The sequence below is a fragment of the Urocampus carinirostris genome, chromosome 10 (assembly GCF_059441175.1).
Source record: "Urocampus carinirostris isolate Australia breed hairy pipefish chromosome 10, RoL_Ucar_1.0, whole genome shotgun sequence".
NCBI classification, from domain to species: domain Eukaryota; kingdom Metazoa; phylum Chordata; class Actinopteri; order Syngnathiformes; family Syngnathidae; genus Urocampus; species Urocampus carinirostris.
Genome location: NC_142358.1, coordinates 43,640,533 through 43,666,626, shown reverse-complemented (window position 1 = coordinate 43,666,626; position 26,094 = coordinate 43,640,533). Strand labels below are relative to the sequence as shown.

General features: G+C 40.7%; 1 protein-coding gene across 1 annotated transcript in view; it reads right to left on the bottom strand.

Moving 5' to 3' along the window:
• plekhg2 (pleckstrin homology domain containing, family G (with RhoGef domain) member 2) overlaps positions 1–26,094 on the bottom strand; it is a 63,921-nt gene that overhangs the window by 17,498 nt on the left and 20,329 nt on the right. Inside the window, exons 4-8 of the mRNA XM_088344940.1 lie at positions 20,329–20,429; positions 7,816–7,882; positions 5,054–5,100; positions 1,907–2,057; positions 340–471 (exon numbers count right to left, since the gene is read on the bottom strand). Coding sequence (XP_088201066.1) covers positions 340–471; positions 1,907–2,057; positions 5,054–5,100; positions 7,816–7,882; positions 20,329–20,429 — 498 coding nt within the window. The remainder of the gene's footprint in view (positions 1–339; positions 472–1,906; positions 2,058–5,053; positions 5,101–7,815; positions 7,883–20,328; positions 20,430–26,094) is intronic.

Here is a 26,094-nt window from a genome sequence, read left to right as displayed (position 1 = left end):
AGGAATGCTTTTAGGTGGATTTTTTTATTTGTCGGCATTACCGTGCGTTTTGGATTCACTGGATGATTCAGGGGGTAACGACGCCGTGTTTGCAAAGAATGATCTGAGCTGGTTACCAGGGGAAGTCATTTGTGAGTAAGGCTGGCTTTATAGTTTTGGGGTGTTTTGTTTCAGACTGATGCTGATGTTTCTCTGATGACTTCATGCTTTCCAATGCTATCTGGCATGCCAGATTTTAGTGACCGGTGACATGGTGAAGACACTTATTTGTTTCTCAAGGGCCTGGCGTTTAAGCTCGTATGAAGAGAAAGCGAAGTAGCGGCAAAGGTTTTGTGGTACCTGCAAGCGAACGGCGTGTTCCTGCTTCCTCTTCATGTCGTTGATGTACCAGGCCACGGCCGTCATGGTGATGATGGCGTCCTCCACCACTTCGTAGTCCGGGTGGCTCTTCTCCAAATGCTTGGACAGTTCCTGGGGACGGGACGCAACTGAATGGCCGCTAGAGGACACGAAACTTTATTCTCCTCAATTAACAGGAACGTGAGCCGGCTCGTTTGCATTCACTTTCAAACGAGAACAGCTTTTTTATTTCTACTAATACCTTACATAATCCTACAATCACTTTTTGCATCCTTTATAAAAAATATTACAAATGAATATGCACGCGAATTAAATTATTTACGTGTGTCTTTATTTTCGTTTATGTGCAATTCTTCCTATTTCAGCACGGTAACCTTCACTCCGAAAATGTCAAATATTTTATATATCTGAAAGAGAGATTTTCAAACTAGAAGAGAAATGTATTTTCTTTTACAAATGACTTCACACATGACAAAGGCCAAATTTTAATCCTGAATAATACACTATTAAAAGAAATTGGCGTGAGGTGAGGAATATTATCATTAAGGCAATGCAGAAATGACAAAAAATCATGATCGTATTCCATTTGTTTCACTTATATATGTAACATAAGTAAATCAAACATGACTGGGGCATTTAAGTGTACTTGTACTACAATCAATGCAATATATTTAACAGTGATTCATCCTTTGTTTCACTCAAGGCTAACACATCAACCTTCCTTTTAGTCATCATCCTTCCCATCTCCTCTAACTTCCACTCAGTCGCTTTACTTCCACATTCTCTCACATTTAGTGACCCTATAACTAGGGTTTGTAGGACCTTTCGGGTCTCCAGCCCCCCCTTTCTTTGCCTTGCTGTCTCTTAGGGAGTAGAGATAGAGAGGAGAGGATCCCCCGTCCCCTCGCTCCCTCCGCTTTAGTCGCCTCTTACGACTCCTAGCAGACTCACGAGGAGAGGCCCCCTCACCACAGGGCTTGAATGGGATGTTTGGACGCGTTCTAAGGGATGGGCAGGGGCACCTGTATGATGCAGCAGGGGTAAACCAGTGAAAGCTGTCGAGAAGAGCGTGTTGTGTCACCCTGACCCGAGTGACACGGTCGCTTTCTCGTGTCCCGTTTCATCTGGAGGGACGAAAGCATGACCGACTTGGGTGCCGAGGTGCCTAACTTGTTTGGGCATTTTTGTTTGTTTTGTTTTGTTTTGGCATGTGTTTGTCTTGCTGTCTTGCCTCTATATATATGACCAAGGTAGATAGATAGATAGATAGTAGAAGGGAGTAAAGCACACAAGAAAACCTTTTAACATTAAGAATAAGCCCATTTTCACACAAAATATACCATTCGATGCTACTGGGACTTAAAAGGCAGCGAATAACAGGAATGACCCATATATTAACATCATCAAGCTTCAGTAAACCTTTCATCAAAAAGTTGTGATAGATGGACTAGAACTTAATTTTGTCGTCGTTCTACATTGATAACTATGACGACAAGCTATCGTTATGAGCACCGGATAATGTAGAAAGTGCAGTGAAGGCAGTTACCTGTAGGAGGAGGTGATACTTGAGTATGCGTTGCACAGGTTTGAGGAGATAGGTCTCCAGGGGCAGCGAGTGGTTGAGGCTGCTCTGGCGCTCCTGGAAGAACCGAACCAGGCTCTCTTTCTTCATGCATTCCCTCAGAACCGATACCGAACTGAAAAGACCAAACGATTGTCGGAAATCCGACGGTAAAATGTTTCAGTCTTTTGGAAAACCCAGTTCGGCCTAACCTCACCAGAATCGAGTCAATTATGTTTGATGATTTGCATGTGACAAATGTGGTAACTTCCCAAAACAACTCTGTAAAGGTCTTCTTCGGAGAAGCGAAGATGTAAAAATTGAAAAAGAACCGGTTGTGGAACAAAGGTTTCTGCTGGACATTAATGTCCATAGTTTGATGCAGGAACATTTTTGGGCAAAGATGATCCTAAAGTTTGTAGATCTCTTCAGAGTAGTTTCCAAAGTTGGGAAGAGGATCATCATAACTTTGATGATCGTTCGACTTTCTCACAAAGTTACTGTAATGCACTACTCTCCGGTCTCCCCAAGTCCAAAATACTGCAGCAAGGCTTTTAACGAAGACAAGAAAGTTTTGATCACATGACCCCGATTTTAGCTAACCTGCATTGGCTCCCTGTTAGCTTAAGATGTGATTTGAAGGTTCTCTTGGTAGTATACAAAATCATGCATGGACTTGCTCCCTCATATTTTTCTGATTTAATTTCCCCCTATGTCCCGGTCCGGAGCCTTCGCTCTGAAAATGCTGGTCTACTTGTGACCCCAAGAGCCAAGAAGAAATCCGGAGGATCGAGAGTGTTCTCCATTTGGGTCCCAGTACCCTGCCCTCTGAGATCCGATCTGCAATCCAGTGGAACTGTTTAAATCTTGACTTAAAACACACTTCTACTCCATAGCCTATGAATGACCTATATTTCACGTTGACGATATCTGTGTATTATTTGCCCTCATGTCGGTTTTAGATCAGGGGATGTTGTGATAATAGTCTGTGGTTTGCAATAATCTGCGGTCTGTGCAGCCCTTGGAGACTCTTTGTGATTAAGGGCCAAACAAATAAACAGGACTTGACTTGACTTACAGGAGACAAATGTTGAAGCTTCCCTGAAGGACTTTGGAAAAGTGAGAAAAGCTGGAAACCACGCCGTTTTGGACAGTGGTTTCTGCTCTACCTTTATGTCTGAGGTTTCTGAGATACTAAAACATGCATCAAAGTTTCTGTTTCCTGATTCAGAAAGGTTTGGATGTTTCCATAAACGTTTCAAGATGGAATTTTGGACGTTTCCTCCCCTTTTTTTGCACAAAGTAGAGAGGTGTGGGGGAGCAGTCGCCACGGCGATTTCCTTCTGTCTGAGCTGAAAAACTCTTCAAGATGTGACTTTTGCGCTATCAAACTCGGCCTGGGGGACAACAACCTCAGCCCCCCCTTCTCCTCGATTTGACAAAACAGTGTTGAAAAACTTAAAAAAAAAAGCCGGTCTTTCAATTTATGATCCATGAAAGAAGAAAAGAAGAACAGCACGGAACGTTTCCAATTGTTCTGGGACGAGTTGACAAACGCTGCGCAGATTCTTTTCTTTTTTGGGAGAAGCTTCTGACCTACTTTCTGTGTTTGCTTCTTCGACCGAGTCCAGAGCGGACGGCTTATGCCAAAAGCGACACCACGCGCGTGCACGTCGAAGTGTTTCGATTGTTCTGGATGAGATTTTTTGTGGGGGCGTCTTTCCGAGCGTGTCTTCGGGGTTGTGTGAAGGTCTGCCCTGCGCCTGACCGACATTTCGACTCGCGGGAGGAAAAATCGGACAGAGAAGATTTTCGGGGTGACGGAACACAAAGTCCAGAGAGAGAGAGAGAGAGAGAAAGAGAAAGAGAAAGAGAAAGAGAAAGAGAGAGAAAGAGAAAGAGAAAGAGAGAGAAAGAGAGAGAGAAAGAGAGAGAGAAAGAGAGAGAGAAAGAGAGAGAGAGACTGAAAAGAGAAAGAGAGAAGGGGGAAGAGAAATACATGACCAAGAAAAAGAGATACAATAGAACAGGTAGATTGTGAATAAGTGAGTGAGTGAGAGACCGAGAGCGAGAAAGTAAGAGAGAGAATAAGTAAGAGAAATAGATGACAGAGAGAAAGAAATAAAGTAAAATATACAGTAAGAGATAGATAATTAGAGAGAGAGAGAGAGAGAGAGGGAGAGAGAAGGGGGAAGAGAAATAGATGACCAAGAAAAAGAGATAAAATAGATGGATTGTGAGTGAGTGAGAGAGAGAGAAAGTGAGAGAGAGAATAAGAAAGAAATTGATGACAGAGAGAAAGAAATAGAGTCAAATATACAGTAAGAGATAGATAATTAGAGAGAGAGAGAAGCACTGAAACACAGAGAGGGTGAGAGAGAAAGGGGGAGAGAAATAGATGACCAAGAAAGAGATAAAGTAAAATAGATTCTGAGTGAGTGAGTGAGAGAGAGAGAGAATAAGAAAGAGAAATAGATGACAGAGAGAAAGAAATAGACAAAAATATACAGTAAGAGATGGATAATTAGAGAGAGAGAGAGAGACACTGAAACAGAGAGAGAGAGAGGGAGAGAGAAGAGGGAAGAGAAATAGATGACCAAGAAAAAAATACATACATTGTGACTGAGTGAGTGATTGAGAGCTAGATAGTGAAAGATAGAATAAGAAAGAGAAATAGATGACAGAGAGAAAGAAAGAGTCAAATATAGAGTAAGAGATAGATAATTAGAGAAAGAGAGAGATAGAGAGAGAGAGAGAGAGAAAGGAATAGAGATAAAGAGAAAAAGACGGAATGAGAGAAAGAGAGCAAGGCAAAGAATGAGAAATATAGAGGGATAGGAAAAGAGAAAAGAGCAAGAGAGAGAGGAAAAGAGATACATTGAGAAAGAGGGATACATATAGAGACGGAAAGGAATAAAGAAAAAAGGAAGGTAGAATGAGAGTGAGAAAGAGAGAGACTGATATAGTGAAAGGTAGAGGGATAGAAAAAGATAGAAAAAGAAAGACAGAGGTTGGGAGAAAGATACTCCGCGGAAACCTCAAACTCTCGAGTTTGAGGAAAATACAGACACCACTCCACCAGGGGGGAAAAGGAGGTTTTATATGTATATATATATATGTGTTTGTACTCACTTGGGGTAGTTCATGCAGTAAAGCGTGTAGATGTCGAAGGCTTCGCTCTGTTTGGCACACAAACAATCACAAGTTTAACCTTGCAAACCACAAACAAACAATGTCCTCTTCCTGCTCTTCATTTTAAGCGTTTCTCTCAAATTAGCCTCAAATCCCGTTCCAAGACGTACCCAAAGTCAATCGAATGCTTACCTTGGACTCTTTGGAGAATATGGACATTGATTGTCTCCTTTTAAGGGAACGCTCTCAAGTGTTGTCCCACACGGAAATAATCACATCAGGTGCTAACATGAAGCCACACACAAGAAACTGGCTTAAATCATGCCTCCAGGCGAGTGTTGCTCGGGCATCTTAGCCCAAAAACAACAGGGACAATAGCTTGAAGCTGTACCTTGACAAATTTGATAACAATCTGAAAAACTAAACATTGTATTTGACACATTTTTCTAAAAGATATGTCACAGTGTTTCCAAAAGTGGCCATTGGGAGACGACACTAAAACCTTTGCAAATGTATACTTTACTTTGGTCATTTTTTTAGACATCGTGAAGGAGTTGTAAACGTTTGCATTCTTTTTGCAGAAGTCAATCAATATTTGTGCATACTTACGCGTAACAATAGTGCGTAAATATACACTACGAATGGTGTTGCGTGTGTTTATTTTCAGCTCTGCTTTGAATACACCTCAGAAAATGGTATAAAATTAGGTTCGGAATCTCATTGGCTCACAAACATGTCAATCATCGTTCTAATCGGTTACTACTGGAGCGTATCTCCATAGGCCCGCTGTGGATAGTGGAATTAAGCCTGCTATTGGCCTAGAGTGGTGTCAACCCTAAGGTCAGGGGCTAATACCCATATTGGGAATCATTTTAAATGTCTATTAATTTTCAAACGGGTTTTGGAGCAAAACGAATTGATGACTGCAAGGAACGTACAATCAGAGCAGAAACGCTTTTAGGCGAATTCCTTTTTATCTGTGGGCATCATCAATATTTGACACCGATTGGATTCTCTGGATCGTTCTGGAAGACACAAACCCATTTTTCAGGATATTTGACGAATATGATGCCGGTTTTATAGTTGTCGGGTATCAGACTGATGGCGATATTTATTTGATGAGTAGATTTTCAAATGGTCCTCATATGTTGAATCCCAAGAGTTTGCGCTTTCAAACTATACGTGGCATGATCGATTTCAGTGACCGGTGACATCGTGCGATCCCCTCTTGTATTGAGGGCCAATCCTTCCGTGTGTAAAAGTAAAGGTATATTTTTTAAAAAGCTACAAATACATGCCATCAAAAACGATGACCACATCAATTAATCACATCACCTCAATAGTGACATCAATGAAATGAATTCCTTTTTTTAATACATGTTTTCCTTTGTTTTGTCATTTGTATATTTCAGTATTTTAGTATACATAGTCATGTTTTTGTTGTGTACTTTGTCCTGTATTTGATTATTTTATTGGGTATTATTGTAATGTGTATTTGACCGTGTGTCTTGTATCTTGTCAAGTATTTTGTTGTTTATTTTGTCCTTTGTTTTGTTGTGTTGAGTATATTGTCGTGTTTTTTGTAGCGTATTGTGTTGTTTTTCGTCATGTATTTTATTGTGTATTTTTTTTTTTTTCGTCTGATATTTTGTCTTTTATTTTGTCACATATTTTCTGTTGTGTATTCTATTTTGTAGTGTATTTTGCTGTGCAGTCTGTCGAGTAATATGTATTTCATCTTGTAATTTGTTCTTTATTTTCTCATGTATTTTGTCGTGTATTTTTTTTATGTATCTTGTGGTGTATCTTGTCATGTATTTTGTCCTTTGTTTTGTTGTGTTCAGTATTTTGTCGTGTTTTTTGTAGCGTACTGTGTTGTATTTTTCAGCGTGTATTTTATTGTTTATTTTCTTCTTTATTTTGTCCTTTATTTTGTCAGGTATTTTCTGTTGTGTATTCTGCGTATTTTATTTTGTAGTGTATTTTGTTGTGGAGTCTGTCGAGTATTGTGTATTTTGTTCTTTATTTCGTCATGTACATTGTTATGTAGTCTGTCGAGTAATATGTATTTCATCGTGTATTTTGTTTTTTATTTTCTCGTGTATTTTTTAGTGTATCTTGTTAACCTTGTCACGTATTTTGTCATTTATTGAGTTGCGCACAGTATTTTGTGGTGTATTTCATCGGATATCGTGTCACGGCACGACAAAATGTTATTCAAATGAGGGGCGGGTCCAATTGCCTGAGCTTTTCACCTATTGGTTGGTCAGTGACAAACGAATCGGCTAGTAATGCCTTTGCTCCCCTCATCTAGTCGATTGGATCCAAAGTTCAGTCACCTCATATGAAGAACATTATGTTGGGACAAAACTACACGACAAGAAAATAGAGAAATAAGTGAAAAGATAATCGACCAAAAAGCATAAATAGATTAGTAAATTGCAAGGATGTCATAAATTCAGATTTATTTATGTGTCTATGTATTTTTATGGCATTAATTATTTCAACATAAGGCAGAAACACTGGATCACACATCTGTTTTTTTTGTACTAACTGGAGCGCCAAATGCATTCTGTGCACACACCACCACACTGTATCCTAATTTTCTTTTTTACGGGGCGTCGGCTCGATCTTGAGCAGCGGGACTCGGACAAGAGTGACCCGTGTTAGCTCGTTAGCTGGCGGCCGTTTGCGGCCTGTTTCCTGTCACGCACGTGCGCACGCCTCGCGCGAACGCGCAAACTTCCCGCGCACGCACTCACCCTTTCCACGAAGCAGTCGGCGATGGCGGCGGCGTGCCGGCTCCGCTCCAAATCTTCCAGCAGTTCGCTGTGGACGGAAAAGAAACATTTGATGAGAAACACAAAGGATTGCGTGTTGACAGCGCAAATAAATATTCCTAAATGTGTTTTTGGATTCTTTTGCTTTGGTGCTCGGGTAGCAAAAGTTTTGAATATTTCCAATGCTATAAAATAAAAAAAAAAGGGCACAGCTGTGCAGGATTAATGGTGGGAAGGGTGCAGCGGGTCACGGGCGCGAGCATTTCATTGTTTGTTCTGGAGGAGGGAGAGCCATTTCTTATTGAAGATTGCAGAGATTGAGCAAAAAAGAAATTCCAAAAAGATGAAGACATTGGCACAAGATGACCTAACAATGGAAAAAGGGCAGTGGGCTCTCACAAGAATTTTGCTGCGTGCGGGATGGATCTTCACCTTCACGTTAAACTGATAAGAGTGATATAAATGGTCTGCATTTCTCTAGCGCTTTTCAAGTCAATGAAGACCTCCCAAAGCGCTTTACAATGTGCTTCACACTTATAGATATACCAAATGTATTTATTTATTTATTTATTCCACTAGACATTTATACCTTTCTAAGGAAGAACTTTTCAAAAATTGTTTGAGTGCTCGAAATCCTTGAAAATGCTTGAATTTGGAGCGAAGTGCTTGGAAATGCTTGAAATTGTTTGCCATTAGCTCAGGAGGGTAGAGCGCTCGTCTTGGGATCATAAGGTCGCAGGTTTGATTCCTAGCTCCTCTGTGTTATATGTCGAAGTGTCCTTGGGCAAGACACTGAATCCTGAATGCCCCCAATAAGCAGGTAGGCGCCTTGCATGGCTGCACGCCCACTATTGGTGTGTGAGTGTGTGTGTGAGTGTGTGTGAATGGGTAAGTGTGAAGCACATTGTAAAGCGCTTTGGGAAGTCTTCATTGACTTGAAAAGCGCTATAGAAATGCAGACCATTTACCATTTATTCTAACTAAAAAGTTTGGGTGGGCATAACACTTTTGATATTATATTACAGTATTCGTGTAAAGATTAATTCAAAGATATCAGCTGACCACTATCGCATATTTATACGCAACAGGAATTGAACCTAGGTCACGGCATGGAGAGCGCCGATCAATTTCAAAAAAAGAATTCTTAAATATTATTTTTCTATATTTACTTCATTTCTTTTTTTTACATTTTCCTTGTTAATTTGATGGATTTTTAATATATTTCTTGTGTATTTGCAGCAGCACAATTAATTTTTTTTTTTACATTATTTCTTATATTTCCTTTGTGTTTTTATTTTCTTGTAAAAAATTGTTCTTCCTTTGTTTTTATTTATCTATCCTTTATTATATCTTTTTTTTCATTCAAAAGTTTGGGGTTACCCAGAGTGTTTTCTCTAAAGTCACCTATCTATACATCTATATATCCATACATCTAATATACATCTAATATATATATATATATATATATATATATATATATATATATATATATACAGGACTGTCTCAGAAAATGAGAATATTGTGATAAAGTTCTTTATTTTCTGTAATGCAATTAAAAAAACAAAAATGTCATACATTCTGGATTCATTACACATCAACTGAACTATTTCAAGCCTTTTATTATTTGAATATTGCTGATTTTGGCTTACAGCTGAAAAAAACTCAAAAATCCTATCTCAAAATATTAGAATACTTCCTCAGACCAAGTCAAAAAATAATTTTATAACAGCAAAACTAAATCAAACATTTGAAAATGTCCATCGATGCACTCAGTACTTGGTCGGGAATCCTTTTGCACGGATTACTGCATCAATCCGGCGTGGCATGGAGGCAATCAGCCTGTGGCATCGCTGAGGTGTTATTGATGCCCAGGATGCTTCGATAGCGGCCTTCAGCTCATTTGCATTTGTAGGTCTGGTGTCTTTCATCTTCTTCTTAACTATACCCCACAAATTCTCAATGGGGTTCAGGTCAGGGGAATTAGCAGGCCAATCAAGGACAGTGATGCCATGGTCAGTGCACCAGTTACTGGTGGTTTTGGCACTGTGGGCAGGTGCCAGATCATGCTGGAAAATGAAATCCTCATCTCCATAGAGCTTTTCAGCAGATGGAAGCATGTAGTGCTCTAAAATCTCTTGGTACACAGTTGCATTTACTCTGGACTTGATGAAACACAGTGGACCAACACCAGCAGCTGACATGGCTCCCCAAACCATTGCTGACTGTGGGAACTTCACACTGGATTTCAAGCGACTTGGATTTTGCTCCTCTCCGGCCTTTCTCCAGACTCTGGCGCCTTGACTTCCAAATGAAATGCAAAACTTGCTTTCGTCTGAAAAGAGGACTTTGGACCACTCTGCAACTGTCCAGTGCTTCTTCTCCATAGCCCAAGTCAGACGCTTCTTCCGTTGTCTCGAGTTCAGAAGTGGCTCGACCACGGGAATACGGCTATTGTAGCCCATTTCCCGGACACGTCTGTGAACTGTGGCTTTTGATACCTGGACTCCGGCTTCAGCCCACTGTCTTTGAAGCTCCCCCAAATTCTGGAAGCGGCTCTTCTTCACAATTTTGTTAAGGCTGCGGTCATCTCTCTTGGTTGTGCGGCGTTTCCGGCCACATTTTTCCCTTCCGACAGACTTTTTGTGGATATGCTTTGAAACTGCACTCTGTGAACAGCCTGCTCTTTGAGAAATTTCTTTTTGTGTCTTACCCTCCTGATGGAGGGTATCAATGATGGTCCTCTGGACAGCAGTCAGATCAGCAGTCTTTCCCATACTTGTGATTTAGTTTACTGAACCAAGCTGAGTGTTTTTAAGGCTCAGGAAACCCTCGCAAGGTGTTTCGAGTTAATTAGATGATTCAGGTGATTAGTTGAATAGCCTACTTGTATACTTTTTCATGATATTCTAATATTTTGAGATAGGATTTTTGAGTTTTCTTAAGCTGTAAGCCAAATTCAGCAATATTAAAATAATAAAAGGCTTGAAATAGTTCAGTTGATGTGTAATGAATCCAGAATGTATGACATTTTTGTTTTTTTAATTGCATTACAGAAAAAAAAGAACTTTATCACAATATTCTAATTTTCTGAGACAGTCCTGTGTATATATATATATATATATATCCATGCATTATCTGCACCGCTTATCCTCAGTAGGGTCACGGGGGTGCTGGAGCCCATCCCAGCCATCTTCGGGCAGTGGGCAGGGGGAAACCGGAGTGCCCGGAGGAAACCCACACAAGCACGGAAAGAACATGCAAACTCCACACAGGAAGGTTGGCTCTCACAACCTCAAAACTGTGCCGCACACGCGCTAACCACTGCGCTGCAGTGCCACCCAAAAGGAAAACATGTAAGAATAAAAAAGAGAAAGCTACAAAAAAACAAAAGAGCAGAAAACAAAAGATATATTATATATTACATATCTATAATATCCACACATATATCCACTGCATACATACATACATATACACATACAGTATGTCACAAAAGTGAGTACACCATTTAGATTTCTCCAGAGATTTTGTTCTTATTAGAACATCACTCAAGAAACACAGCAAAGCCCAAGGCTTACTGGAAAGATATCCTGTGGTCTAATGAGACAAAGATGAACGAATTTGGCTCAGATGGTGTGAAGCATGTATGGCGGCAACCAGGTGAGGAGTCCAAACATGTTTGTGTCGTGCCTCAAGTCAAGCATGGTTTTGGGAATGTCATGGTTTGGGGCTGCATGAGTGCAACTGAATTTGGGGACTTGCATTTCATGAAGGGAAACAAGTAAAAATTTGAGAAAAAACATGAAAAAAAAAAAAACTAAAATTAGCAATTATCTAAATACAATTCATTTTTACTTCTGTACTTTTACTGTATTTTTCATATTTTATGTTTTTTTCTTTTTATAGTTTGGAGTTTTTAGACCACACTTTTACGTCATTTTTAGTATTGTGTAAATATATGCGTGTGTGTTTGCAACTCTTCAATGTAAAAAAAAATATGGTGAACAAGCAGACTCCCCAAATCGATTCGGACCAAAATACCTGTGTAAAAAACAAAAGAAGAAAATAACACTTTTAAAAGGCCAAAAGAGAATTTTCTGACTTTTATCAGAATTTTCTTTTCCCGCAACTGCGTGTGTGTTCCGGAGGCGTCGGCGGGAAAAGGAGGCTACGCCGCTTTATCATTTAGGTGACGAAAAAGGAGACAAATTGCAACCTTGGCCCCGAGACTTAAGTATACCTTTGTGCAGGCTGCAAACACGCAAAACAACACGACAACACGGCAACAACGTGGCGAGCGCAACGCGTTGCTGTACTACACCCTCGGGATAAGGCGTCCCCGCCTTACCACTTTTGTGGAATAAGATGTTTAACCTACGGCTCGCGAGCGATATAGGGCTCATTTCATGAGTACGCATGGCTCGGAGATAAAATGGTAAATGGTCTGCATTAAAAAAAATGTGGCTTTGTAGAAGGACACCTGCAGCTGCTGTTTCAGGAAAAATAACCTAAAAGCATCCTAACATACTGCATCACGGTGTGGTAAGCTGGGTGCACAGCAGCAGACAGGAAAAAGCTCCAGAGGATCATCAAAACAGCCCAGAGAATCGTCGGCTGCTCTCTGCCCAGTCTGGAGGACATTGCCTGCTCTCGCTACCTCAGCAGAGCAGAAAACATCATCAAGGACTTTTCTCATCCCGGCCACCATCTCTTCGACCTGCTGCCTTCCGGCAAGCGCTACAGGTCACACAAAGCAAAAACGAACAGACTCAGAGACAGTTTCTTCCCCACAGCCATGACCACCCTAAACAGACACCGCACAAAAAACTGAAAACTGTTGCAAAAAAACTACCTCACACGTATGTAAAATGGTACTCACGTACATGCTGTCTGCACTATGTTTGTTCACTGCTCAAACAGACACCGCACAAAAAAAAACTGAAAACTCGTGCCAACACTACCTCATACGAATATAATGTTACTCATGTCTTGCTCTTGCACATGTCGACTGCACTACGTTTAATGCTCAAATTGCACAATGTCTGACCATTTCCTGTTTCATGCTGACTATTTTTGCACTATGATGACTTTGCACCAAATGCAATATTGCACAACCGTTACGATACCGACGTTATCACGACAACCCTGTATGTAACATCCCACATGCCGACATTTCTTGTGTAAATACCATGTAAATTATAACTATAGCCTTATCCCCCTTGTCCTATAACATTATCTTCTCTGTTCCTTTATCTTCTTGCTCATACCTCACTATGAATGTGTAAAACTGGAGTGTCATGCCCAATTTCGTTGTCACAATATGTTAGCCCATTTGTAACAATGACAATAAAGGTATATTCTATTCTATATTCTATTCTATTTTTATAGCGCTTTTCAAGTCAATGAAGAGCTCCCAAAGCGCTTTACAATGTGCTTCACATCTACCCATTCACACACACACTTACACACCAATAGGGAGCCATGCAAGGGGCCTACCTGCTTATTGGGGGCATTAGCGATTCAGTGTCTTGCCCAAGGACACTTCTACATATAACACGGAGGAGCTGGGAATCGAACGTGCGACCTCTTGATCCCAAGACGAGCGCTCTAAGTTTGCTTATTCGAAATTCATTTGTGTTGTTCCAAATCTTAACAGGTGTGGCGGTGGTGTTGAATTTTGTCTTCAAATGTATGCTGCGGCTTGAAATATTCTGCCGTTATGGGTCAAAAGGGTTCCCGAGGCCCTGCTTTATAGCATTTTCCCAACGACAGCACAACAACGAAAACGACTTACTTTTCATGTCCTAAGACAAAGTAAAACTTACTGTTAGCGTCACATTTGAATGGACTTTTTCTTTTTTTCCAGAAATTAAGTAAAAATACAGTCCATTGAAAAATGATAAGATTTTCACTTACAAGTTCGTTTGGCATATCAAGTTTTGTCTTGATTTGCTTTATTTTCTTCAATACTTGACTAGACTTTATGCAATTCCACTTAGCAAAAAAGAAGAAGGGAAAAAGTACAGTCATACGATTTTTTTTTATTTTCAAGTCAAAATTGCTGCTATTTTTAGTTTTGTCTCGTTTTACCCTTCTTTTTTTTAAAGATTTGACTGGAATTTTCTAGATGTACAATGCAAAAAGTGGACAGTTAAAAACACAGTCCGATGAATAAAATGCCTATATTTCAAAGTAAAGCCTAATGCCACTGTTGGCATATCCCTTATTTTTTTTAGTATTGTCTTTTTAATTTAACTTCTTTTGTACAACCGCCTTATGCTGCGATCCCAGCCACACGTCTTTTTGAGTATGTTGCTATAAGTTTTGTACATCTTCACACAGAATTGTTTGCCCATTATTCCTTAACAAACAGCCGGTCATCCAAATGTGATAAAGGCACCCCTTGGTTGCTTCTCTGATTAGATTTCTCTATGTTGGGGCCACATGTTTAGAAGGAGAGCCAGGCCTTGGTAGTTTTGCTGTGGTTTTATCCTCGTTGAGTTGCGACTGGCTGGCAACCAGTTGAGGGTGTCCCCTGCCCACTGCCCGAAGATAGCTGGGATGGGCTCCAGCACCGCCGCAACCCTACTGAGGATAAGCCGTGCAAATAATGGATGGATGGATGCTTGCAAAGTGCCCCTGGAGACGCATAAACAATCAAAATCTTCTCGTATCCCATTAGACTTTAGTCTGTAAAGCCCTCTGAGATTTCTTGTGATTAAGGGCGTCACAAATAAACAGGACTTGAATTTTCTTAATTTTTGAACATTGCAAAAAATTGAGAAAAAAAATACAGTCCGATGACAAAAAATATTTCAATATTAAACTTACTGCTGCTGTGTGCATATTATTGGGGGATGGAACCGGTTTCCAGCATTGTTTTTCTTTTTTTAAGACTTTTTGCAGACTTCCATTTTGTTCTGTTTCACAAGGCAGATGAAATGAAAGGGAAAAAAGTGGCAATCCTATTTTAGCACGAAAACTCTCATTTTTCTTGGTGGAGCGTGCAAAAAAAAAAAAACTTTTCACGCACGCTCGTGCGCACACAGTTGTGTAACGAAAATGAAGCGAAGGAAGTTAATGAAGGATTTGGCCGCACGAGCCATGAGCTCATAAGTTTCCAGTGGAAGCACCCCCACCCCCTCATTTTTTTCAATCCCCTCGCTGAGAAAAAGAAAGTTTGACCTCCTTTCTCGCGTTTCATCAACATAACACAAAAGTTCCCATGAGAAGCGAGATGGAGGAAGGCAGGAAGTCTGGAAGGAATGAAGGAAGCGGCCACGTGTGACTTTTTCTGCGACGTTGTGCGCGTTTGTGCATTTTCTGTGATTTATGAGCGCGCTTAATAACGTGTATGTGTGCCTTGGCACAAACACCTCCGAAAGGAAGCGTCAAAGCACATTTTTGAGCCCGCGTGCGAGTAATTCGATCAGCGACGCCGAAAAAAAATAAATCCATGAAATTGATAAATGACTGCAGATTTGGACCGACTTCTTTCTCCCCAGAAGTTTGACGGAGAAAACAGATTTCTGGAATCAAATGGTTACCGACCGGTTCGGAGGTCAAGGGTTTATTTCACCGCTTTTCTGCAGAAATTGAATGAAGTCTCTGAGCAGCTGAAATGGCCAAGAGGCTAACTTGAGTGGTTCGTAGGAGATGCGACTAAAAAGATTCCAAGAGCAAATTTTAGCAAACAGAGTAAATGGAGTGAGTGGCTAGACAATGAAACAGTAGAAAAAGACAGGAGCTGCCTGAACCGAGGGACAGTGTGACGTTTGCGTGCAGGATGGGCTAACATTGACAATAGCAGCTACAACAGAGTATCTGCTCCTATTATTATCATTATCATAGTTATCCATCCATTATCTGCACTGCTTATCCTCAGTAGGGTCGAGGGGGTGCCGGAGCCCATCTTAGCCATCTTCGGCCAATGGGCAGGGGACACCCTCAACTGGTCGCAGGGCACACAGACAGACAACACACTCTCTCATTCCCACCTAGGGACAATTTGGACCGGCCAATCAATCTGATATGCGTGTTTTTGGAATGTGGTAGGAAACCCACACAAGCACAGGAAAAATGTGCAAACTCCGCACAGGAAGGCTGGCAGCTGGATTTGATCCCATGACCTCAGAACTGTGCCACGGACGCGCTAACCACTCTTCCACCGTGCCGCCCTATTATGATAATTTTTTTTCCATCTTGCATCCCTTGCTTGGCTTGTCATAAATGAAAACAATTTCGCTTGACAAATCATAGGTGTGTAAATTTGATGAGTCTTTTAACTAGGACCAAAGTTTGATCGCATGACACCGATTTTAGCTAATACACATTAGTTTAAGATGTGATTTTAGAGTTCTATTGGTATTATACCAAATCATGCATGGACTTGCTCCTTCATATCTTTAAGATCTAATTTCCCCCTATGTTATGGTTCGGAGCCTCGGCTTTGAAAATGCTTGTCTACTACTGATCCCAAGAGTCAAGAAGAAATCCGCAGGTTTTCATTGTGGAATTCTCTTCCCTCTGCGATTGGATCTGCAACCTCAGTAGAACAATATAAATCTAGGTTTAAAACACACTTCTACTCTATAGCTTATGAATGACCTATATTTCATGTTGCCAATATCTGTGTATTATTTGTTAAGCCTGGTCAACCTGGAAGGGGGATGACCTCATGTGCGGCCCCTTCTCAAGGGTTCGCAATTTCCTCATGCTGAGGTTTTGAGTTTTTCCTTGCCCCTCATGTTGGTTTTGGATCAGGGGATCCTGTACTAATAGTCTTAAGTCAGTACAGTCCATTGAAACTGCTTGTGAATAAAGGACAAATGAATCAATATGACTTGACCTTAAACATATTTTGGTGCAACAAATGTTGCTATTTTGATGCTCACCGCACGTGTCAAGCTTAAAGAAAAAAAGAAAAAGGAAAGCGAGTTTGGAGAAGAAAAGAGCTCGCCGGCCGTTTTTTTACGAGGGGAAGGATGAAACCAGGCAGGAACCCGGAGAAAAGCCGCCGTCGGCCTGGCCGCCTTCCCTTTTTCCTCTTTACAACCTTTCCATCTTATCTTTCCTCAACGCTGCACATCCAACTATTTATATTCAGGGGTTGTACAAATACAAGCACTTTGTAAGCCCATTTTTACAGTATCTGCAAGGAAGAAATCGAGAAAAAGAACGTTTTTTTGCACAATATGTTAAGTTCTGCCATACTTAACATATTGTGCAGAGGTCTGGGGCAATCATGACAAAAGTTGACTCCAGCCCCTTTTTATCCTCCAAAAACGTGCAATTAGAACCATACACAGGGTAGGTGTCGAGATCATACTCCTATTTTATTCCGACAGTCCAAATGATTCAAATTGGATGATTTAGTATATTTTTTCACTGCACAACTGCTATTTAAAGTCAACAAAAACATAGTGCCAGAAAAGCTCCATAATTTATTCATTCAGAAAGCGGGAAATTATGACTTAATGGGCTGTTGTAAATTCATAATCCCAAAGGTGAGAACCACCAGGAAAAGTATGTGCGTGTCTGTGTGCGGAGTCAAACTCTGAAACAATTTACAAGACGAGATCATACAATGTCCAACTATTCACGTGTTCAAATTTAAATACAAAAAAACATTCCTAGCGGAATACAGAGATGAAGAAAATGGGGTATGAGAGATACGAGAGATTGGGAATAGTGCATTTACAACTATGGTTCACTTTGTTGTTATTGTTGCTATTGTTACATCATAACTGTTATTATGAATATAATTACTATTGTTGTTATTATCATTGGTGTATTTAATAGGGAAAATGAAGGGGTAGCGAAAATAAACATCAGCTTCTGACGGCCCCATTTCGAACTTATTATGTTACATTATTTTGTTGAGTTATTGTTTTTGTTCTGTTTTTATTTGAATGTTCGAAATCAAGTTTTTATTCATTCATCCATTGTTGACATACTGTATCAATAAAGTCATCATCTTGCTGCAAGCACACACTTTTTTGCTATTTTAAGCTTTTCCTCTTTCTGATAAACAGTCTTTTTGTGTTCATGGGCTGCTATAAACTGACATGTATTCTGTCATTCTGCTTCAACAATGCATGTCCAACTTGGTTACATCCTACTTGTTTACAAAAAAAGTGTTGGGTAATAATGGAGTTTAATACGGAAGACAAAGAAAGAAATGGACTGTTAGAAAAAGCAAAAAAATGAGCTAAATTTGGACTCATTTTAATGATATTGATTGCTTTGAAACAGAGTGCATTTAATCTTTCAATCTTAGAGACTGCTGATCTTTTACTTTTTATTTTTGCACGTTTTTCAGAAGATCTGTGTCTAAGTTGGTTAAAATAGTCATATAAATAGTTCATTTATTTGCATTTTATCATTTAAGAGCTAATATTTTGAATTTTTGTTTTATTCTTCGTCATTTTTAGGGATTTTGTGTTGTTGTTTAACTTTAAATCCGTTCAGTGTGTAAAAAGCTAAAATTGTTTTGTAGATTTGTGAATATTTTAATTTCTATTTTATGTATCTTTCAGGAATCCCCAGCAAATTGGATGAAACTAATAATCACTCCATAATTTGTTGCATAATGACATTATTATTGATAATATATCATGAAAAAAAAACTCGAATAAATGTTATGTGCCATTTGGGAGCCGAATAAGCTGACTCAGTAAGCCGAGCCAAAAAAGCCGGTTTTCTAAATAGAGATGTCCTCTTGGGCAGGTGAGCCACCAGAGCAGGCGTGTCGGCATCATTTTCACACTTTTTAAAAACTTTTCTTCATTTATTGCGTTCTATAGAGTCAGACTGCCACGAAACAACAATGTCAAGCGTTTTCCAGACCTTGACAACACAAGGTTAAAATTTAAGAATTTTCAAGGATTTCAAGTCCCCGAACAAACCCTGTCTAATTTTTTCCTTCCCAATCGCTGAAAAAGAACAAGACATCTTGATTCCTTTGTGCCGTCATTTTTTTATGGAAGCGGAACCGGCAGAGATTCAATCGGCCTTGCCCGGACTGTCAAAACACGCCACCGACACGTTACACACGTGACGTCCGTAGAACACATGTAAAACATTCCGGATCCCCTTCCCCTTTTTGGGCCCGGAGCAAACATTCCGATGGATTCTCTCCCGTTGCCATAAAATCTCTCAACGGTTGCCTCCAGACGCACATGTGAGAGTGTGTACGTTTAAAGAGACAGTGTGTAGTAAATCACAGCTCGTGTTTATCGTACAAGGTTTTTGCACCTTTTCGTGGCCAAATTCAAGGACTTTGAAAGCCATTTTCTCCAGTACCATTCAAAGAAGAAATTGAGTGTGCATAATATATTTTGCAGAACCACAAACACATTTGCGATTTACATATCGAATTTGCGATCTGGCGCTTGCATTTCTCAAGACCAATGTTTTTTATATATTTGGAGTAAATCATGAATATATTTGTAAACCTGAAACATACAGACCATTCACACAGACACTCACACATCGATGGCCAGAGGCAGCCATGCAAGACGCCTACCGGGCCTATCGGAGGGATTAGCGATTCAATGTCTTTCCCATAGACACTTTTACATTTAACACAGAGGAGCCGAGTTCTCTGACGTTTCACATGACAATGCCGTACAAACTAATGCCAGCTGCCGTTAATTGCGTAGGGAAAAAAATGCATCGGCAAAACAAAGCCACCGGAACGCAGTATCAGCGCCATTTATAAGCAGACTTGTTTTATTTTGCTTCATTAAATGCTTGATTTATCAATTTATACTACAGAGAAGCATGGGAACAATTTCAAGCATTTTCAAGCATATCACCCAAAATTCGAGCGCTTTTCAAACCTTGAAAACAAACGATTAAAATTCAAGCATTTTCAAGGGTTTCAAGCACCCGAACGAACCTTGGTTGTAGCTTGGAATGGAGATGGCACAGTATGGAACACAAGAAAGTTAGCTTAACCTTAGCATACTAGTGGCATCATTTTTTGTTGTTGATGGCAATATTTGGACGTAGAAATCAAAATGAAACTATTTTGTTTTACAAGATGAGTTAACCAAGAATTGGTCCCTGGCTCTTAAATTGGGATTATCCTTCTAAGTATAACTTAGATTAAAGTGGAAGTTTGTAATCATTACCCAATAGAGGTCATTGTAGCTTAGAACGGAACTAAAGCATTGGAAGAAGACCATGCAAGCCGGTCGACCAAATCCCCAAGCTTTCTTACAGATTTTCTGAATTTCAACCAGTGACGGGACATGAAAACTTCTGACAATCCTAGTCATCAACAACAAAAGACTGAACTAGCCAAATACACCCGGAGCGGCTGAAAAGAGCCAATAGCTGGAGTTGGTCAGAGCTGGCTAACTTTAGAAGCTAGCCGGAGAAGCTACTAAAAAGCCTCATTTACACGGACTAGCTAACAATAACAGCGGCTAGTATTGGGGTACATCGAGGGACGTGTCTCTGTTGTCGGGGTGAAACGGTGGTACTACGCACCTGTTAAACTCGTAGATGTCCTCGATGTTGCAGAAGAGGGCGCTAACCTGCTCGGGCTGGACCGGGAGGGCGCGGCAGTCGATGATGCAACCCAGGTAGTCCTGCAACGAACGAGAGCGCCGCAAAGTTAACCTTGGCTAATATTGACAAAAAGACACGCAAGATGGACTCCGGTCAGCAGGAATTACTCAAGGACAGTTGTTAAAGTCCTAAATAATCAAATCCAATGTCAATGCCCTGAAGCCGTTCCATTTTGACTTCTGAGAGTTAAATTAAAATCTAGAGTTGATTCTAAAGGATTTTGTACATTTGACAATAAAGGATTTCATACGATTGATTCAGTTTAATGCAATAAAGATATTCACTGACTGGGCGTTCAATGTCAGGGCAGGCTGTTCGAAATGGCGTTGTTTTGGAAAGCCAGACATCAAAGCGCTGTGTTGTGAGAACGTTGGGCGTAAACAGTTCCTTGGCATGCCCATGGGAGGAGCCGGCACACCATCTTGCGGGGAGACGTGGGCCAATAAGAGAAAGCTAAAGGACTCCAATGTCACTTCTTCGGTCATCTCTGATGCGGTTCACTTAGTTCTTTTGTTAGGGAAAATAAATCTGCCCTTGTGTGAAAACGTCGGCTTTCCTGATCATTTTTCTCTCAAGAAACGAGCGTGCATAATTGTTGGGTGAATGTAGGTTGTGTTTGGTTAATGGAGTCAGATAACTCATTCGAACAATTTTGATAATACATTTTGATGATTAATTCCCAACAATTCGATTCACTTTAATCCTGCATTGATTCACTCATCAAGCATCAATTTTTCCTGTAAAAGAGGAGGCTCGGGGTCCAGTTTTTCAAAACTGCTTTCAGTTGACCATTTTTATTTACCTATCAGTGTGAATAACCCTATACGTCGGGTCCCTTTCCTCACATGATTAGACTGTGCCTTGCCATCATGTAACAATTTTAAAATTGTATTAGTATTGTCATTTGTTTCACTCTGTTGCAATTCGATTTCAACCATTGTGTGGGTCTATGTATTTGGCGTTCCGGGTAGTTGGGCAGGGAAAATAGGTGGGGACTTGATTTTCATTTTGCAAAATCAAATTGGACCAATTTGAATAACAATGATCAAAAGGATTTTTTTAAAGCTCTAACTCTGGGGTGGGAAAACCTTTCGCAGGGTTAGCGCACCCTTTTCAAGCACTTTTTAGGTACTTTCAAAGACAATTTTTCCAGTACCACTCAAAGAGGAACGGGAGCCTAAAACTTTGCTTCAAACCCTAACTCTAGCCCCAAGTTTATTTTGGTACCTTAAAATTGGTTTAATATCAGACCAAACCCTAGCTCCTAACCCTAGCTCCTAACCCTAGCTGTAACCTTGGCTCTAACCTTGGCTCTAACCCTAGCAACAAATGTATTTTGGAAGCATACATTAGTTAAGACCCTAATATGGAGCTGAAACTCTAGTTCCTAACCCTGAACCTACACTTGACTCAAGCTGTAACACAAGCTCCAACCTAATTTCTGACCCTATCTGGGATAATCTGTTGCCTCGTTAGCGATGCTACAGTGTCGAAAAGGACTTTGGGGTTATTCTTTTGTGCCGCAATCACCTTCGAAAAATAGGCTGATTTTGCGGAGGCAAGGGCTGCTTTATACTTTAAAAAGTTGTCTTTAAAGGAAAACTCAAGCTTGGCAGCGCGCCATTTTCTTTCATAATTCCTGCATTTTTGTTTAAGCGATCTGGTTTCATCAGTAAACCAAGGCGTGCGTCTTTTAGGTCGTGATTTAAGCCGTAGGGGCGCTACGGAATCCAGGACACTAGCCAGGCTACCATTAAACTCATTCATGAGTGAGTCAATAGAGCCTTCATATAAAGGAAACAACGCAACTACTCCTGAAAGAAGATCAGAGAGCTCGGAAACTATGCCAGTGCTTATATTGCGTCCACTAAATCCTTCAGTTTTTTTAATACAACATTTAGCCAGCACCTCAAATGGTACTAAATAATGATCAGACGTAAGGGTAGTACACAACATTTAAAATGTAAAAAAGTATTTCCAAGGATTTCAAGCAGCCGTACGAACCCTGTTTTTGAGTTGTGGGCGGCATAATAGATTGGATTTATCCTATTTGATACCTCAGCAATTGTGGAATTGTGTAAAATTGTCAAGTGTCAAAAGAGACGAGGGGACGGGACGGATAAGCCAAACCCCTGCCCCTCGCTCAAATCTGGAAATGTTTTTGCAGCCATCGTGTAACTAACATGTCATAAATTCCAGTGGGGCCTGAGGGGGGGGTGAATTTTGTGGTTGTTTGCTAATGCTTTGTCTAACTCCAAATGTTTGGACACAGCGGAAACCTCTTTGTTTTTTCTTTTCCCGACAAGAACCCAATCGCAGAGCCAATTCCGAAGGTTTCTTCACGATAAATAAATATCGCTCGTCTTTTTGGGGCCCACGCCCGAGGTGTCGCTTCCTTTTGAGGTCAGTGGCCACAAAATATCCGAGGAGGGGGAAAGACAAAATCTGTCTGTTTATAAGAAGTCTGCAGGCTCTAGAGCAGGGGTGTCAAACAGGCGGCCCGGGGGCCAGATCAGGCCCCGCTAAGGGATTGAATCTGGCCTGTGAGACATGGCTCAGAGAAGCGCAAGAGAAAAACGAGCTGCAGGTTGAAATATATCCACTTGATGTCGCCAAAGCCAGGTACCTCTCACAAATGCTTCACTTGTATTTCTCTTCCTCCCTTTTTCTCTTACTCTCTATCTCTCTGTCTCTTTCACTCTCCCTGTCACTTTTTCTCTTTCTTTGTTACTCTTTGTCTCTTTCTCTCTGTGTCTTACCTTCTTTTGCTCTTTCTTCCTTTTCTCTGCCTTTTCGCTCTTTCTCTCTCTCTTGCTTTCCACTTCTCTTTCTCCCCTTCTCTCGTTCTTTCTCTCTCTCTCTCTCTCTTTTCTCTCTCTTTCTCCTTTAGCTCTTTCTTTGTCCCACCCTCTTTATTTTTCTCTCCTATCTTTCCCTTATTTCTTTCTCTCTTTTTTTCTTTCTCCCTAATCTACAAGTCCGGCCCCCGAGAGAATGTTTGTTCTATCGTGTGGCCCCCGTGTTAAAATGATTTTGACACCCCTGCTCTAGAGAGTTCTTGTCCCAGGTTGATCTGGGCTAATTTTCCCACAATGCTTTTCCAGTTCTGCCTTTAAATACTCTGGCGTGCCGTCATCTTAAGCCCCTCCTACTCCTTCTTCTTCTCCTACTGAACGGTGTACATTTTTCTTCTCGCACCACTCTCAACAAATCCAATTAGCTCCGGTCGGAGACATTTGCCGGGAAAGTGCGAGCATCCACTCCATCGTTCGCAACGTCGTGTTCACTATTTTGTGTGAACTCCAGAAACGACCTCCCGGTTTTGTCCCCGAAATCCCTTTCTGCCCCCTCCTGTTTGTTTAACCATCTAGCATATTTCCTGAAGTATAAGCTGCATTTCTATATGAATCGCGCCCACCCTTTAAAAAAGAATACCTATACATGCCGCATTGAACTATAAGTCTATGGTGAAAAAAATGGATATTCATTCCAAAAACTTTTGACAATTATTATAAGTTGTTCACGTCTTCTGATATCTACCTTGATTTTTTCCATCTCCTAATTTGGAGTCCAAAGCAGGGGTGGGCTAAATGGCGGCCCGTGAGCCACAAATGGCCCCTCGGGCTTTTAAATCTGGCCCAGTCCTACGGATAAGAAATGTTTTTGCACCAAATGCATATTGCACAAACCCTTACAATACCAACTGTATGTAACGTCCTGCATGCTGTCATTTCTTTGTGTAAATATTCTGTAAATTATAACTATAACCTTATACTCCTTGTTTTATAACCTTATCTTCTCTGTTCCTTATCTTCTTGGTTTCTTTACCTCACTGTGGATGTGTGAACCAGGAGTATCATGCCCAATTTCATTGTCACAATATGTTAACCCATTTTGTAACAATGACAATAAAGGTATATTCTATTCTATTCTATTGTCATTGTGCCACTCTTGTCCCCAGTGTCCCTTTCTGCCCCTTTCTTCCAAATAATCTGTTCCCAAAAATAACATTCAAATGATGTTAATGTCAATTTGAATATCATTTCTTTAACTGTGCATTTGCAACTTCGGATTGCATATCATGACATTGGCTGCTTCAAATTAGGACTTGCCTTAATTCTGAGTGTTTTATGCTTAAGGCAATGTTCTAAACCATTATAATCTGAAATGGAACATGTCATCAAAGCGGCGCCGCCGCGAGCGGCAGCCTTTCCAGCTGCTCCATGGTATTTCGCACTTTTTAGGATATTTTTTTTTAAGTGACCACTTAAATCTTCTGTGTTTTTCGTCCCGTTTGACAACTACACTTTGGGTGACTTTCTATCCTATGGTTATGGCTTTTAACACACAAAAATGCGTTTATTCCAGGAAGCAGAGCCGGAGCTAGCTAAGCGGCTAGCGGTGTTATAAGTCTTCGGTACGGAAACGTGGCTCACGTCTAGCATCCCAGACGCTAAAGTGGAGCTAACCTGCTTCAGCGCTGTTAGACAGAGACGCGAAAGCCTGCGGGAAGCGTAGAGGAGGTGGACTCGCTATCTACGTGAACACGAGGCGGTGTAACCCTGGGCGCAAAGATTTCCATCTGCTGCAGGGATGTCCAACTTTTGGCCTAGCATATGATGTCATCCACTCCGCTGTGGCTAAACTACAACAGAGCACCCCGAGGCCATCCTGTTCATCTGTTAATAAACAACAAAGGAGACTGCTGGAAGTGTGAATTTCCCTTCTATCTATCTATCTATGTCCATACAACAATCTGCACACTGTAAAATGATCAGTGTTCATTAAACACTGTGAATGATCATTAATTCAACACTGCTTATTTAAAATAATTTATCATAAAAGTGTTAAAAAAGGAGTCAACTTTTAAAACGACCTCAGTCCTGATCTAAGAATTTGAAATTAACGCCGGTTATTTGACTGCGCATGTATATTCATTTTAAAATACATGTCAGAAAATCCATCGGTATCGGATCAGGACTCTGTATCGGCAAGTAAAGAAAACAAAATCATTAGTTTATTATTTGAAGTCTTTCAAAAAAAAAAAAAAAGCTTGGCAACCCCTGCATTAGAAAGTTCCCCATTTCCAGCTCTCCTCCCCCGAAAACATCTATATCTCACTCTTAGGAATTACAGTAAATGATTCCAGAGATACGAGAACGTGACATTCTACCACATTTTTGGGAGTGGGCGGGACTTGGCGGGAGAGGGCGTGGCCTAACGTCATTCCGACGTTTCTCGGGAGGACCCGATTCCAACCCGTGACGGAATTCTCAATGACGTGGTGTTGCCTCGATCGGATCCGGGTTTGGAGGGGGCGGGGGGCGGCACCCAGGCATTAGCAATTCTTGAGAAATTTATCGGAAGACTTTGCAGGAGTGCGTTGGAATGCGACAAAGGCTTTCCTTTTTATGGGAGGTTTCTCGTTTGCCTCCAGAATCGGAAACCGGATCCTCTTTATCATCCTTTTCCGAAAACGCGATGACGTCGGCACTCCGGTTGGCGGAAAAAATACACCGTTTAAATGAGACAACAAAACGAGTAAAGTTGTCCATTCCATGGTGGACCACTTGGATGCAGTTACATGTCAACCACCTCATACTGAACACCACAAAAACAAAAGAACTCATACTGGACTTCAGGAGGAAAGGCAGGAACCCAGCACCACTCATTATAAAAGGAGAC